The sequence below is a fragment of the Dufourea novaeangliae genome, unplaced genomic scaffold, assembly GCF_001272555.1.
Source record: "Dufourea novaeangliae isolate 0120121106 unplaced genomic scaffold, ASM127255v1 scaffold246, whole genome shotgun sequence".
Lineage (NCBI taxonomy): Eukaryota > Metazoa > Arthropoda > Insecta > Hymenoptera > Halictidae > Dufourea > Dufourea novaeangliae.
The window spans coordinates 832,901-848,600 of NW_015374139.1; the positions used below are offsets into that span (position 1 = coordinate 832,901).

The window sequence follows — 15,700 nt, forward strand, 5'->3', positions numbered from 1 at the left end:
GTTTAATAATACTGTATTCACGTTTGTATTTTTGTTGAAATACAAAGAGTTCGATAACCTTAAAAGTCTAAAGAATAACAGAAAATCTAGATTTGTTTGGTCGTATTTTTTTCTTGTTGTAATTATGTTCTTTCAAAAAGGAAGTATCTGTCTCACGGAGACAGTTATTGATGCATCGAGAGAGAGCTTCGGGTGTCCGCGCGGTGTAACATATCAAAATAACACAATTGGTAATCAGTATTTACAATTTAAAAAAAAAAAAACCGTGGTGAGTTATAGTATGTTCGAAGAGACGTTTTCTCACATGAAGTATTTTCGTATTGTCCTACTTACATATTACATTTATAATCGTATAAGGTGATCATTCGTCCTAATCTTGTTTGTCACTGTACCGATAGACCGTGCAAAACATTTTAAAGTTCCATTCTTTGTCGGAAAGTTCGGGGTTGGACACAGTTTGAGCAACCGGAGAATGATGACCTTACCGCTGATAGAGAAACGATTATGTATTTTCGTTTTCACGTTTACGCTGTTGAAATGCCGTTGTATATACAATACAGAATATGTACACGATGAAGCAGTCGCACGTTGCATGTTAAAATGCATCGTGTTCTGGAAGTTTTGTTAATAATCGTTTAAATGACATCAAACTTGCGACGAATCGCCGCGCGTGATTCTGCCCCGGAATCTGTCGAGACGCCGGTCGCAAGCATGGTAGGTACAGTCAAATGTTCTCTTTATGCTAACAATAGGAGGAAGAGCAAAGACTCGAGAATAGATAAAAAGGTCGCGGAAGATCGAGTTTCAATTGTAGGACACTCGTTTCTCTATAATCGAATGATCGAGTCTTCGAAGAATTGAGAATTGATATTTAAAAATATGTGGAAGTGCATCAAGAAGTTCGCGGTTCTGTTTTTAAAGGAACTAAACGAAGAAGATTCGCGAGAGTTGCGAGAATCCAGTTTTGCCACTTGGACGATCCTTCTGTCGAAAAACTTTCTCACAATTCTATCTGGAACAGCCCTCGATGGAGGATCTGCATCATTGCCCACGAATGTCCTCTCGACGTATTAACGTGCGATTTGCTACAGGACTGAATCCACGTCTTTTTTGCCCCATTCATTTTGATTGCTGGACGTTCTGGACATTTGACTCGGACTTCTGACGGGACTTCTAGCCGGATAGTAGACGCAGGGCCCCGGACTGCCGGGTCTTCCGGTTGCTTTCAAGCTATATCGCGTGTTCCCGTTCGAAACGTTATTGTTTCTACCGATGGTGCTCGACCTGTTCAGGTGATAATGCCTGATAGAGTTCCTGAGTTCTATATTGGTCATGTTCGTGACGATCGATTCGTCGTACGTTTGGAATTCCGGACTGTCACGTCCGGGCCCGAATAATTTCGAGCTGCAGAACAGCTTCAGGAATATCCTCTTGAACTTTCGGCCGAAGATCACGTAGATGATGAAATTGATGCTGCTGTTTATCGTAACGAGGAGATTGCCTGTCTGCACCAGCCATAACGGTGGATCGTTCAGGAAAGTCTCGTAAATGTTCGAGGCGAGCGGAAAGATGTTGCAAATTAGGAATACAATCACCACGCACAGTAACATCGTCGCGAGACCGATCTCGCGCCTCTGATGCCGGGACAGCTGTTGTAGATCTCTGTTCGCTTTACGGACCTGAAACAGACAGTAGTGCTCTGATATTTAACAAACACCGGCAACATGTAAGCATTCGGAGAAAGCACGGAAAGGAAAGTTAACAAAAAGTTTGCCTCGATAGAATTTCAAGTTTGAACTTGAAGGTATTTCTGGTGTACGTGGTCGATGAATTCGAAGAAACACAACCGTTTAATTACGTGGTTCATCGGATCGCCGTGTCTCGGGTTTTATTTAGTGTAAAAAAGCTGAACCAGAACGAGGTAGGGAGGGAGAGGTGTGGATAGTGGCTATACGAAAATAATTAGTCGTTCCCTTGTTGCGCGCGAAAAGTGAAAAATAAAATAGTAAGCACGGTCGTTGGGTCAGGGGTATTATTCTCTTTACTTTAAGAAAGCAACAAAAACCCGACGAAACAATGTATGGCCACGAGTGGTCCCAGGCGGGATGTACCTTTATTGCTACCCCCTGGCTACGATCATTTTCATGTTCCTCCACTGTTCCTTCTTTCAGACACTTGTGTGGAATTCCACCAAGGACTTGTATATCGAAAGGATCTCAGACTCCGCCCGGAGGAGTCTAATTTTTCAGCGAAATTCCTTGCATTCCCCCTTTCTCTTAATCGATGTGGCTTTGCGCAACGCGATTCACCAGGCATACCAAACACAAAATATTCATTTCATAGATTTGGGTGAAACCATATACATATAAACGGAAAGAGGGTTGGAAGGGTGGAGGTCATTCCACGTGCTCGCAATGTCATATAGGTGTGCTTCACTATTTTACACTTTGCTGCCTTCGATGTCGTAAAGCTGGCTCAGATTATACAATACGTTCGAGCAATCGTAAAAATTTAGGATTGGATAGTAGAATTTTTACGTGTCATAAAAATATGAAAATCGTACGTATTCGCGGATTTCAATCCGCTTGTTTACTCCTTTTCTCGATTCTTAAATTTTTTCTCTGCGCGTAAGAAGAGTTACGTTCGCTTCTGCCTCTCGTGGGATTGTCTCTCGCGTTTGGAAAAGAAATTTCTTGTGTGGTTCTCGCGGGAGACTGCGAGAGCGAGCGCAACGATTTATCTGGCGTGACGCCATTTGGAAAATTGGCATTCCGTCGGCTAATCGATTAGCTGAATTTCTGCTGTACCTATACTTTTATCGTGTCGCTTACACGAAATGTCACAAAATGTCTTCCTATATCGATCACGGCATAGAAGATTTTCCAGGCGTACTTGCGTGAAACGAAAGCTGCACAGATTCAATTTAGCGAAAAGTTTACGTCACATCGTTTGCTATGCACCGTTATCGTCTGGCGTTATGTCAGACACAAAAAGTAATACCCGCATGTGTGCATCGTTGTTCGACAATTGTATTTTTCTTTTCCTAGGATCGATTCGTACGCGGGGGAATGGTACCGACGCGAATGCTCGTTAGAATCGAAGGACTCGTTCGGTGAGTCGTTTCAGAACGAAATTACGGACATCACGAAACTGGGAACTACAGAGAGAAAAGTTATCTCTCTCGCTTCTGTTTTCCACGCGTTCTGGTCCTCCCGGTATTTCAACCGTTTGCCCGGAAGTGAAAGATGTCCTCCGTATACGGAATTAACATTCATGTTGCACCATCCCTCGTCTCGGCTCGCGATCGGTAACGTAATTAAAATAAATTCTCCCGTTGTTATATTCAAATGATGCAATATTCTAGCTACTACTGATCTTGCTCACCCGTTGATAGATGGCCGCATTGAAGATCACCAGCGCGAGGAACGGGAAAAGGTAACAAATGAAGAAATACATCCAGTGAACGTAGACGGTGACGTATAGGTCGTTGCTTCGCAGTTCCGCCGGATACAGGCAGTACACCGTCACGTTGTACTTCCAGTGAACTTCCGTGTACAAGTCTATCTCCCAGAATCTACGAACAATCATAAACGTCTACTTACCTAGGAGTTCTTTTTTTTGTCCACGACCATTTTGGCGAACGGTTAGATACATATACATATATTCAAGGAGATCCACTAACTTTGGTAGGTTATAAATGAAGGAGAATATCACGATAACGAGCACAGCCAGCTGAGCTCTGCCGTATGTACAGAAGGATCTTGCTTTCAGGGGATGACAAACAGCGATGTATCGTTCCAGCGTGACTGTTAACGTTAGATACACCGTTGCTATTTGCGCCATGCACGACAACGGGTACAGGAACTTGACGATCTTCGGGTAGACGATGAATTTGTAGTCGAACAGCAGGCCGGTGTACGCGTAAATCGCAGGCAAGCCGTAAATTAACACCTGGAAACGCAACGAAACAATAATTGTACTGTATAAGAAAGAACCGAGTACAATTCCTCGACTATGAAACGATCGAAACCAAAACTTCTCTGACAAACTACACGAGATTACACGGACACGAGAACACTCGTCGAGGATCTTGGCCTATTGACCTCAAGAGGTTCATTTTGGCGATGAAACCGTAAGGGTTTGCGTCCAACAGATCGATGGAGCGGGGCGGATATTTTCCGCGAGTAAACAGTTGCCGGTTCTCCTCGAGATAACTGGCCGCTATCGTCGGGAACTGGTATCCTAATCGTTGTCGGTGATCTGGATAATTCGAGATTTATCGGAGTGAATTTCGTTCCGTTCGATACGCTATCGTCGGGCCCTACGTTTAACGACACCCTTAACTCTTTAACTCCCAGTGTTGCATAGTCGCAACATTCATTTTAAAAGTGTATCAAATTCTGTCGTCGGATAATATCTAATTTCTGTCAGTGAGGATTTGCATTTTCATTGGTAATAAAGTAGATCTGAACATTTTCCATCGAAAACTTCAAGTATTCCCTCTAAAAAGGGTTAAATCTCGTTCGTACGCAGAGTCGAGGTTAATTTAGACTTGTTTTGTTTCTAGTTACAAGTTCTTGGAGCCGTCGCGTTCGCACAAACCGATAAATTAACGGCGAATGTTTGTCATCGCGTGCATCGAAGTAATTAGGCCCCCGGACGGGCGGATTGCGCGAACGTCAGTTGCAGGTTCGCGAGGATGGAATTCTTATTAAAAGCTGTTCGAGCGATAACGAAACCAATTCTTTCGCGTCATTTCTGTCTCGAAATTTAAGACGCCACTACGCGCCAACCCTTTTAAGCCACTCTTCCGAGGGGAGCTGGCGCCCGGGAGTGCTCGCATAAATTTTTAGAAGCTCTAAAGCCAAGCGTCTAACGACATCCGCGCGTGTCGTTGTTTTTTTCCGAACGTGGTTACACACTATGGAAGGGGTTTGTTTTAAGGTGCGTATCTATTTGTTGCGTATCATCGTATCGTATCACCATGCGATACATTTTCATACCCAATGATGCAACGTTTGCTCGTCCACATTGTTACACAACGGTGATACGATACGGGGATACGTTACAAGTGGATACGTACCTTTACTCGTCGAAAAGTGACATTGTGAACACGGCGGGGGCAGAATTCACGAACTTACCGCGATAAGAATCAGTACCGTGTCGCATCTTGCTAGGCCGATCAGAAGGTAATTTATCGACGATTTCATCTGAGGCCTCGATAGAATGATCATCGATATCGCGTTACCGAATATACCGAAAAGACCGATCACGTTCACCAGCACACCGCAAACTATGAAATCAAATAGACCGGTCAAACTGATCGGCACGTAGCTCGTTTCCATCGTTTCGGGCTACTTTCGTCACGTTTCTTCGCCTGCTTCCTCATCAGTTGCCACCGTGGTCACTCGCTTTGATTTCACGTCACCATTTTTGAACGGACATTTACTATTTTCCCTTGATCACGTTCGTCCGTTCACCGAGCGGTTTTGCTGGTACGATCGTTTCGATTTCCGTCGCCGGACAGTCTTTCGATGGTTCTTTTTACGGTGAAAATTTTCCCCGAGAACGAGAACTGCCCTCGAGTATCGTAAAATTATCGGAAACGATTCGAGCTCTTACGTTTTCGTGTCGACTCTCACTACCTTTTGACTTTGTGAGAGCCGAGGGCTGACGACAGCCTCGGTGTTGTGACGACCATTTTATCACCGTTTTCAACCGCTACCTAGCTTTCCACGGCTCTTCCGGTCCTCTCTGAAACGTCGCCGAACCAATTTCAATTTGTCCAATCACGATAGAACTTCCGGGATCTTTTCGTATGTACATCTGCAATGGTGCCGTGATTCCATGGTAATTCCTCCGATGGAAGATTATTCGAAGATTTCCAGGGATCTGTAATCAAAAAAGAGAAAGAGAGGATCGCAATGATTCAACGATATTTCGAAAGTAATTGTACGAATTTCAAATAAAAACTTGAACAGTACATATGTTCGTTATGAAAAAGAAGGAGGACGTCTCGTAAGTTTTGATATACATTCAAAGATGGCGCGTAAAATGGGCGCGCGATCATTGGACGATCGTCGGGAGTATCGATAGGTTTGTCGACCTTTTCGATACGTACGCAACAATGTCTGTACCATTCGAGCGTGTTCAAGACGTAACGTAAACATTACCCTCGGCTCGACTTTACTTTGTAAACAGTAACAGGAGTAGGAATGTCATACGCCGTGGTCTCTGACTCAAGGATGATCAGTGTAATATCGTGTCTCGTGCAGTACGTTAGTGTCCGCTAGAATTTCGGGCAGTGAGTGCGTGGAAAGAAAAGCACGAAAGAATCATAACAAGGAAACGCACGACGAACCATAAGACTATGGACGGAACGTGACCGTTTGTCATCCAGCTTATTGAGCATCCACAGGACATTATTCGTAAGGTAAAAAATTACGCTTTGCATTCGCGATAATTACAATTTCCCTTTGTCAGAGTTAACGGTCGTTTGTCGAATTAATTGCTAGAGAATGTGCTATCGTGTGTTTCGAAACAGCCGAAATACTGTTTCTGGATCGGGATATCGGTGTTAAATTCAATCGGACGCGATCGGTTCCGTCCATTTACGTGTCGTTTCGAGCATTGATTGGCACACTCGTGTTCCATCGTTAATTTGTCCTTTCCTATTTTCCACGTCGCCGATTTTGTACATGCGGAAACGTGGTTACCCATTTTGGTATTTTCTTTACATATATACATATATACATATTGATTTAACCTATCGGCGTGTCGCTGTTTTCAATACATTCTCTCGAACGCCATTTAAATTCGGAGCGGAACGGATCGCATGCTGCGTTTTCAATAACCGCCACGAAACAAGAAAAAACCGAAAATTTAACAAGGATATTCAAATTTGGTGTATTTTTTGACACAACACTGGTTGTTCAGCGAACAGAAAATTTCATTAGTAACGTTTATTTTTATGTTTTTAATTAAACTTTCGCGGATTACCAGGTGCCGCCTTTACGTTTCATTCGGATAAATTGTTTCGATTAGCGAATCGTTCAAATGTTGTGTGCAGCGATATAGCTCCCACCGCTCGAAAACTAATTTGCCTGTTCGATGCGTCAATTGTTGTTAACGAAGCGTTGGCGCGACAATAAATCGGCGAGTAGCTTCCGTTTTTCCAATATAAAGTGTTCCCGGGTATATAACTGGATCGGTTTACGTTCTATGTTCGCAATAAGTGAAATCGCGTTCTCTCGGGGGCGGACCTAAAGGATCTCATGAAAGAAAAAAGTGAGCTACTTTTTCTGCAACTTAAACGATGAAAAAGGAGTGTCTGCTTCTTTCCACGAACTCTTTGGTTTTCCACCAAATGAAAAGCTGACGCAGGCAGGAGACGCATTACGAGTGCAACTTTTGCACGATGGCTTCGAGAGTTGAACGCAATATCCGATTCGGCTAAGGACAAAAGGTCGGGACGAAAAGTTTTACCGAGCGTTTGCGTTTTATTCTCGCGCACGGATTTATGGGCCTGGGCGTCCGGTCGTCGTGTAATTGTGGGGCTGCGGCGCGTTTTGCAAACTGTCCTTTGGATACGATTCCGTTTCCTCTGTCGCGAATTAAAGTCGAAATTTACCCCGGGTGGGCAGCATATTTATTTTAGTTCACGATTAGATAGCTCTCATTGTAAAACTTCACCATTATCAAGCAGCGAAATTCTAGCCTCAGAGTCTAAATGTTTATTCTCCAGCGATGGGTTAATTTCCAAAGGAACAGGTCAATCGAATTTCATCCCGAAGTCGTGTCGCGTACAGATATAATTCTCGGACGGAGACCGTGAACAGACGACGTTGTAGGCACGTCACCGTAATGATGATTAAGGCTAACGACTGCACACGATGTTGCTTGAATTAGCAGTTTAATGAAAACGACTCATTAAGCCGACGACTCGACGCACAAAAGCACAAAAGCACAAAAGCACAAAAGCACAAAAGCACAAAAGCGAGATTCGATTGCTGTTCCCATTGTTGGTTTCGGTTGTACAGACGCCGGTTTGGACGAAGTCGGCCGATTTCGTGGGCAATTTACCAATTAGGGAGTAAGCTCGATTATCAATTCAAACGAGTAGCACCGAGCTCTGGCGCCGTTTAAGAAGTCTTGTTATCAGGGGGAAAAAGAAAGAAATGTGTATACCTAGACAAGTCCTCCTCGCGCGCGAGAGTGTTTAAAGTGTTGGCACGGTAACCTCGATGCAACAACAGAATCGATAATTTCTCAGCCGGCGGGTCTGCCGACCAAGCCCCCGTTATCATGATTAATGAATCGTTTATAATTACGGGAAGACGGCTAATAAAGTCGTCGGAGACGTCGTCGTTCTCGAATTATCGTACCGCAAGGTTATCCTCGTGAACGCTCTCGTCCGGTGTCTCTGTGCAGAGAGACACGCGTGGATTCGGGACGGTAGGTATACATATTATATTCGTAATCATTCACAGAATCTAACCTCTGTGAGCACGGGTTCAATAACGATATTTCAACGTCCTTTCTCGAATCAATGTTCTCGGCACGGCGACTTGGCCGTGTCTCTACGCCGTCTACGGTATTAATTTCAAACTCCGATTTCACCGTTCGAAGTTTAATTAAGCGTGTTCCCATAAGGAGGAACGTTCGTCGGAGAGAGATGGTCGATCTCTTTGAGAGATAAATATCTTACCCGGCGTGGCATCCTGTGTGGAACATAATGGCAGCTGCCACCGGAATAATTCATTGCCCGAAACTCGACGGTTGCGCAAGATCGATAGTATTTATATCGTCGCGTAAAGTACCCGCATAAATAATAATTAGCGTCCCGCTGATCCCGAACGCTCACAGCAAAAGTGGAACGGCCGATAAATACTTTACGGCATTATCACCGTCTGTGATTCCCTCGCTATTCTTAATCCCCTGATTTTCCGTGGAAAGTGTGTTCCTTGTTTGTCGGAAGCACTCGTGAAATTTGGTCGCGACATCACCGAACCCGGGGCACACTCTGCGAGATCGAACAGTCGACAGTAGTTGTTTATTGTACAATTACTGAAACCCTAGGGGTACTTTAATCGGAATTTATGTTAACCTTTAATTTCTTATACGCTTCATATTATTATTGTATACTACGCTATATTGCATTATACATATATTACACAATTTGACTCGGCATACTAGTGGTTCCCGCTGCGAACCGTATCTACTCGGGTGTGTTTTTAGCGCGGACCCGGAGCAACAAAGTGACAATACAGTTTACGAAAGCGCAGACCCGGCATTGGATCGACTTTTGTAAATCGACCGCATGGTGTCGAGGCCTGCGGGTCCCGCGGTTGTTCTCGCGAAGTGGAACAGCCAGGAAATGAGACGGTATTACTGTCACTTATAAGTAATAACCTTCAAGTGTGAACAACATCTGGTATGTCTTCTCTTTTACGCGGCCATTAGGAAGTCGAGAATCGTGTTGGTGCGATTTACGCATACGCGATCCTCCGTTTGTGTAGACGGAAAATGTGTTTACGTTCATACACACGCACACAGAAGGGGATAGGCTGTGTTGCTCGTTCGCATCTCAAGATCACCTTTGGCGGTTCGGCCCAGAGGTAGGTGGTTTCGAATCGAGTAGGCACCCACACGGGTCCGCCACGCGTCATTGTCAAGAATATAAGTAGATTCGCATTATAACCTGAAACGACGGAGGGAGTCAGCTGGTATTGGCGGTGCGTCGTTCGGCTTCATTGCTCCACGGAAAGTGGAGTAACCGAGCCACGAGTCGAGATGGGAATGCGATAAGTGGTAGCAGCCGTTTAAGATCAGACGGCACGTCTCCGCGGTTATGTTGGGTCCCCTACGCTGTTACCGATATCAAGGAAAATAAATTCTCCCTTAGTTACTTTTATTGCATCTCTGATAGCGTTTCGGAGAAACGGGTCAATAGAATTTTCGAGATGAGCAGGACCTTTAAGGTTATCTATTTTCTTACTTTCTTCTCAGTATCGTCCTACTTTTTCTTTCCTTTCCTTTTCTCTCCGGTGTTCGTTTTTAACACTAGAACTACTAAAATCAAATAAAATTGCTGGTTAGTATACTCTTGTAACAACGATTGTTGATGCCTCGTGTCTTGTCTAAATAGAAAAATGGGCACCTACTGATTATCACTTTTCACGAGGGCTAGATGGACTACCAGAGTTAATTAATAAATTTCTACATTTTACATAGATTACGTTTATCGTCGGTAGTTCTAGTGCTGACCGGTTGCCGATGGAATTTTTACGGTCCCCGTTAGTATGCATCTATATGTATACATATATTGTTTCCTTGGATCGCAACCGGTTCATCGTCATTCGATGTTTCCCGTTTTATTTGTTTCTCCGACAACGAACGACCCAGACGCGATCGCGCTCGTGCGAAAACTGTACGATGCCACGTGGATTATTTTCGGTACATCGTCGCCGATGTATTCTACAAAGATCTCGCCCCGTCACTCTTACGCACGACCCATTTTGGAAATAGATCGTTTCATAAAGGACCGCATCTTGTGTCTCGTTAACACTAGAACTACCAGCATTAAATGTATGCAAAGTTAAATTCTCTGATTTATTAATATGTCTAATATACATATAATACAATATAGTTTAGTATAGGATAATATAAAATGTATAAGGAATTAAAAGTGAACACAAACTCCGATGAAAGTATCTTTAGGATTTCGGTAATTGTAAAATAAAAAGTCAGAAATCCGTCATTTTTCGTCTCTCGTGTTCTCGAAAGAAACCGTATGCGAAAGCCTTATATGTTTCTTTTGTTCGAGAACAAAAAAAAAAATGATCGTCAATCGTGGACCATAACCGCCGAGGTATTATAGCCACTTATCGTCTGGTAAAGTTCTCCGAGTATTTCATCGAGCGCAAATTTTACAAGCGGTAACCGGTGGTCGGCGGGGAACGTACCGTTGAAATTACGATCGTTGGATGATTAATCGATCGTAAACGTCGATGTTTAACGTCCAAACAGAAGCCTCCGCGGGACCGTCGAGCGTGTACCGAATCAATGTCAAAGCGAGCAAGCGATCCGATATGGTCCCGTGTCGGGATCGGAACGTCGGACCGTTGCTCAAACGACTGTTTACGGGGCGTGTGTAGTATCGAGACACCGAGATACACCGTCGGGAATTTCTGCGGGCGAAACCGAGTATGTAGTCGGCAGGGAGAATGATGTCTCAAGTGAATCTGTGTACGTACGTGTGTGCGTGTCACGAGGCCTCTGTCCAAATTTCACAATCGTCAAGGCCATCGGTCGATTTCTCGTGGTTCGCGGTGGTTTCGGTCCCCGCGTGGACGGTGTGTTTCTGGGCGTTAAAATTAGACAAGGAGTTCCTATAGTTGACTCAGAGAGTTGAAACGAGAAGGGGCAAAGCTCGAAGCTAACACGTATTTTTAGAGGGTTGGCAATAACGAAAAGCAACAGCTGATCGTGTTGCCCCCGAAGGCGACGATAGCATTTTTCGCGAGGGTTAAAGAAAAACACGTTTACATCGTTCCCCCTCCACCCCTCGGCCTACGGGGATTTCTTTCGAAACAAATTCGCGCCGTTAACCTGTCCCCAAAAATACCAACGAGATCAACGTTTCTCTCGAAGTCTCTCGACTATACAGTTAAATTATTCACGGTATCCGATCTTTTTCCGTCCATCGATCGAGTTACGTTTTTTTGTCTCTCCTCCATCGCCAGCGTATCTGGGACGTTCGTTCTGTCTTTTTTTTTTGCGAATAGGCTTGAAAAAAAAGAGACCGGCTGTAGAAATATACTCGTCGAGAGAAATGTTTTTTACAACAAGTAATCTGTATGTATCGTATCGGGTCGAGTCCGCTTACCGTGGATCAACGGTCCCGTAAAAAACAGAGCACCGTGCCTATTTACCTCGTCGCGAGCTTTCGAACGAGATCACTCTCGAGGGTTGATGATTCATCGTCGGTAATTCTCCCCAGGCGGATACTCTCTGTCTCTCTCTCTCTCTCTCTCTCTCTCTTGTTACATATTCCTAGTAATATAAGGATACCAGAAGATTATACAGGAGGAAGGAGGACACTGTTTAGCGATTGCTCGAGAACGGTCCGCACGAAACAGCGAGGAAAGCAGTTTTCCCTTGGCCTGAATCCCCTCTTCTCCCGTTAATTTTCTTCGAACAGTGTCGAGACACATCAGTTGCAGGGGCGACAGGATGGAGGGAAGGGGAGGGAGACGGTTGTTCAAGTTGCCGACCATAAAGCGGCGGATTTGGTCGTGCTTAAGCGATTCACGTGGTCCCACCCCCCTAGCTTTATCCTGATCGTTCCTTCGAGGCTTGAAGCGTAAAGCCCTGCTCTTTTTCCCTCTCCCTTTCTCCGTCTCTCGAGGGGACAGTGTCGCGACAAAAAATCATTTGAAACGACGGCTCTCCGGGTTAAGATCAAGGATGCTTATTTACCCGGCTAATCTTCCGTCTTTATCGCGTTCCCACGGATATCCCTGTGCTTTCTCTCCCTCTCTCTCTCTCTCTCTTTTTTTTTCATTTGGCGACGAGCAGAGATACGCCTGAGCCCAGAGTGGTGGTGCATCCGCGAGAAGAAAACGCCTTCACCCCGTCCGTTCTTTTGCCTTCATTCATTTACCTTAATTCCGTCCGCCCACCGGTTTCCCTTATTAAGCTTCAAGAATCTTTTCTCTCGCTTTTTCTCGCGGTAACGCGAAACGGGAATTAAAATGGAAAAAATGTCTTCGACGAAAGATGCCGCCTGGTCGAGTGAACTTTTTTAACGCGCGTTCCGAAGAATTCAATTTCCACGGCACTTCGATAAATCTGACACCTGTGCTTCTTTCGTAGAGCGCCGGGCACATCGCCATTAATCAGGAACTATAATCGAATGCTTGCGACGTTCGCCATTCTATTCGCCCGCGATCTAGCTTGTAACTAGCGGATGGTCGGGGGGGGGGGGGGGGGGGGGGGGTAAACTCCGCCATTAATCGTTGACTGATCTATTTCTTCACCGAACAACGAACGGTAGTTTTGGTAAGAATGCGGAACGATTTCTCTCGAGAACTACGCTCGTTTCCACTCGACGAGTCGGACTTATTTTTAAGCGGGGACACACACTCACGTTTGTATGGCTCGGAAAGAACAGACTCTGTGTGTGTGTGTGTGTTGTTTTATTTTTAATGGTCGCTGAGTTATAGAATTCTTAACGATCCGTAGTCGTGTCGCGAAGGGAGAAACGCGTTTCTTTCTAGTTTCGAGATTTGCGTTGCTAGGAACGATCCGAGAACGGTTGAAACGAGATAAGGAGAATTGCCTCGCGCGCTGATGTCGCATAAGTATTTGCGATACGGGCGTGTATGTAAGCTTAACAACGGAGAAAATGGCACCGAAGTTGCGGCGACGGATCGTCGTAAAAAACGATTCCTACGCGTGCATATATTACTTGTTCTGCACGTTACCGCGGCAACATGGCGACGCACTGTTCGTCGAGTATATGGTCATTCGGAACTAAAATCATAACATTTGAACCAATCAATTTTCGATCTAAATACCCTAATACAAAGATGCATCGATTGGATCATAAAAAATATACAATTCCGTTAAAAAAAAGTGACGTGATCTCGAGAGTCAGAACAAGAATCACAAAAAGATACCGATTTTTAAGATTTTTCCATTGAGCGACGCACTGCGTGGCGGGGTAAAAGTGCATCGGATGAAAATTTATTGTCGAACGGAAACGTGAATACGAGAGACGATCGAAAAATGGGAATTTAACGGCTCCGTTCTCCTCTCGTACTACGGTTAATTGATGAACGAACTTCTTGCACGAACATTTAATTCTACTTTTACACGTCTCTGCGATCCAATTACCGTGGCGAATTAAATTCTACCGTCGAACGAGCCAATCTCCGGTCAGGAGTGACTTGTTTCTGTCGCAGAACCGTTCCATCGTCGCTGGTTAGTTACGCGAGTTTGAATAATATTCCTTCCGTCGTCTGAAAAAGTGAAAGAGTTCGAACGAACGGGAGATCTTCTTTGGCGCTTTTATCACTCTCTCTATTTGGCCCGTTTAATTATCATCGTGTGCACGCGGGCATGGCTGTCTGGCCAGGGAGTAACTAATTCAGCGAGTCTTCCCGCTCTCTAACGGTATACCGATCAAAAAATCATGGCGTAGGTGTACCATATTAATTGAACCTTGACGAGGGTTTGTACGTGGTATGCATAGGATAACAAAGCCTTTCGGATCACCGACGGAAGGGAGGTAGACCGTAACTCGTTGCTGGTAAAACTGGAATAGTCAGTCAACGAGGAAACTCGACAAGGATTTCCCTAAAATCCTACGCGGAGCACCGTCTCGGTTTAATCTTCAATGAAACGTGGATGTACTTTTGACGATCCCAACCGGTTTATTTCCCCAGAGAATAAAATTCGCTACTTTTATTCACTTTCCAAACCAATTCTTTTCATTGCGTGCGACAGGACTTTTCTATAAAATACAACTAGAAACCTCAGTCGAGATCATCGATCGGATGCTTGACATCATCGTGTTGGATCCATTATTTAAGTTTCTGCGGTTAGATACACAGCAGCGAGCGTCACTCAAACCGGAGAGATTTTCCGTGTCGTCGAACGCAAAGGGGATTTCACGATCCTCGAATCTTAAACGCATCTCGAGCTTCTTGAACGGGTTTCAAGTTTTTCCTTGTACGTTCATTGAAATCACAATGTGTAGTCAATGCTTATCATTCCGATCGATGATTAATTCATCGCGAATGGAAATACTTCTAGTCCGCATAGTCGACACCAATTAATTCATTGAGTTCTCTTCCTTCGTTCAGAGTGAATGCATATATTAGTTCTTTCGTCGAGGCTTTTATCGCTGCCAAGGTTCATCAGCCTCTGCGCACCTCTAGACATGACACACCACTGTCCATCGTATTTACATGCTAGAAGATTTGAACATTGTTCAGTAGGATTATTTGCGTATTAACATTCTCAGGAAAGTACCTATAATTAAAAAATCCTGTTGGAACGATTCGTATCGCCGATACTTGTTTAGACGGTTTATTTCCGAGTCGAGTGTGATCCTCGACGCCTTGATCCTCGGAAGCAGTATCGGTCGCAACCCATCGTGCGGTATCGACGTTAATCTCTTCGGACGCGTTAAATTTTCTGAGGAAACCTCGAGATTGACACGGCAATCTCGACCGTAAATCGCGAGTTTAGGAGCAGTTCACGGCCGTATATGCCCCGAGATGATACGTGGGACCGTCCTTATCGCGTTTTACTTTCCGTAACCGTCGCATTATTGAAACGACCCCCTCGACGGGCACGGTCAGCCTAACAACCGCTCGGATGTATTTCGGAACCCGATAAAAAATGTGCTTCCACGGTCGTTTCACGTGACACGAAACTCCGCCCCGATACTGTCGGTTTTTCCGCGAAACGTTCCGAAGTATCCTGGTATTGGCCAATCGTAGGTGAAAACCTTCGGTCGGGTGTGATCGATCAAATCGAGGTGTATAGGGGTCACAGTTGTTTTTTTGTAGATTAGAAACGACAGCAGACGGGTTATTCCGACGAGTTTAATTGAGAAACATGGTTCTACCGTTCCAATCGAATGTACACAGATTTCTGGGATCTCAGCACACGTATCGAGCACCGTTTC

The 15,700-nt window shown here is 44.7% G+C and overlaps 2 protein-coding genes across 2 annotated transcripts in view; one reads left to right on the plus strand and one right to left on the minus strand.

Moving 5' to 3' along the window:
* Nucleotides 1–1,085: 1,085 nt before the first annotated feature.
* On the minus strand, nt 1,086–5,345 carry LOC107191297 (FMRFamide receptor). Its single transcript, XM_015580295.1, has 4 exons — nt 5,142–5,345; nt 3,683–3,951; nt 3,385–3,574; nt 1,086–1,679 (listed from the first exon to the last, which is right to left on the minus strand). Exons 1-4 carry the CDS (start codon nt 5,343–5,345, stop codon nt 1,086–1,088), a joined length of 1,257 nt encoding a protein of 418 aa, XP_015435781.1.
* An 887-nt stretch (nt 5,346–6,232) lies between these two features.
* The window catches only part of LOC107191415, a 51,472-nt gene continuing 42,004 nt past the window's right edge, over nt 6,233–15,700 (plus strand). Inside the window, exon 1 of the mRNA XM_015580461.1 lies at nt 6,233–6,433. The gene's annotated coding sequence lies outside the window, so the exon portion shown is untranslated. The remainder of the gene's footprint in view (nt 6,434–15,700) is intronic.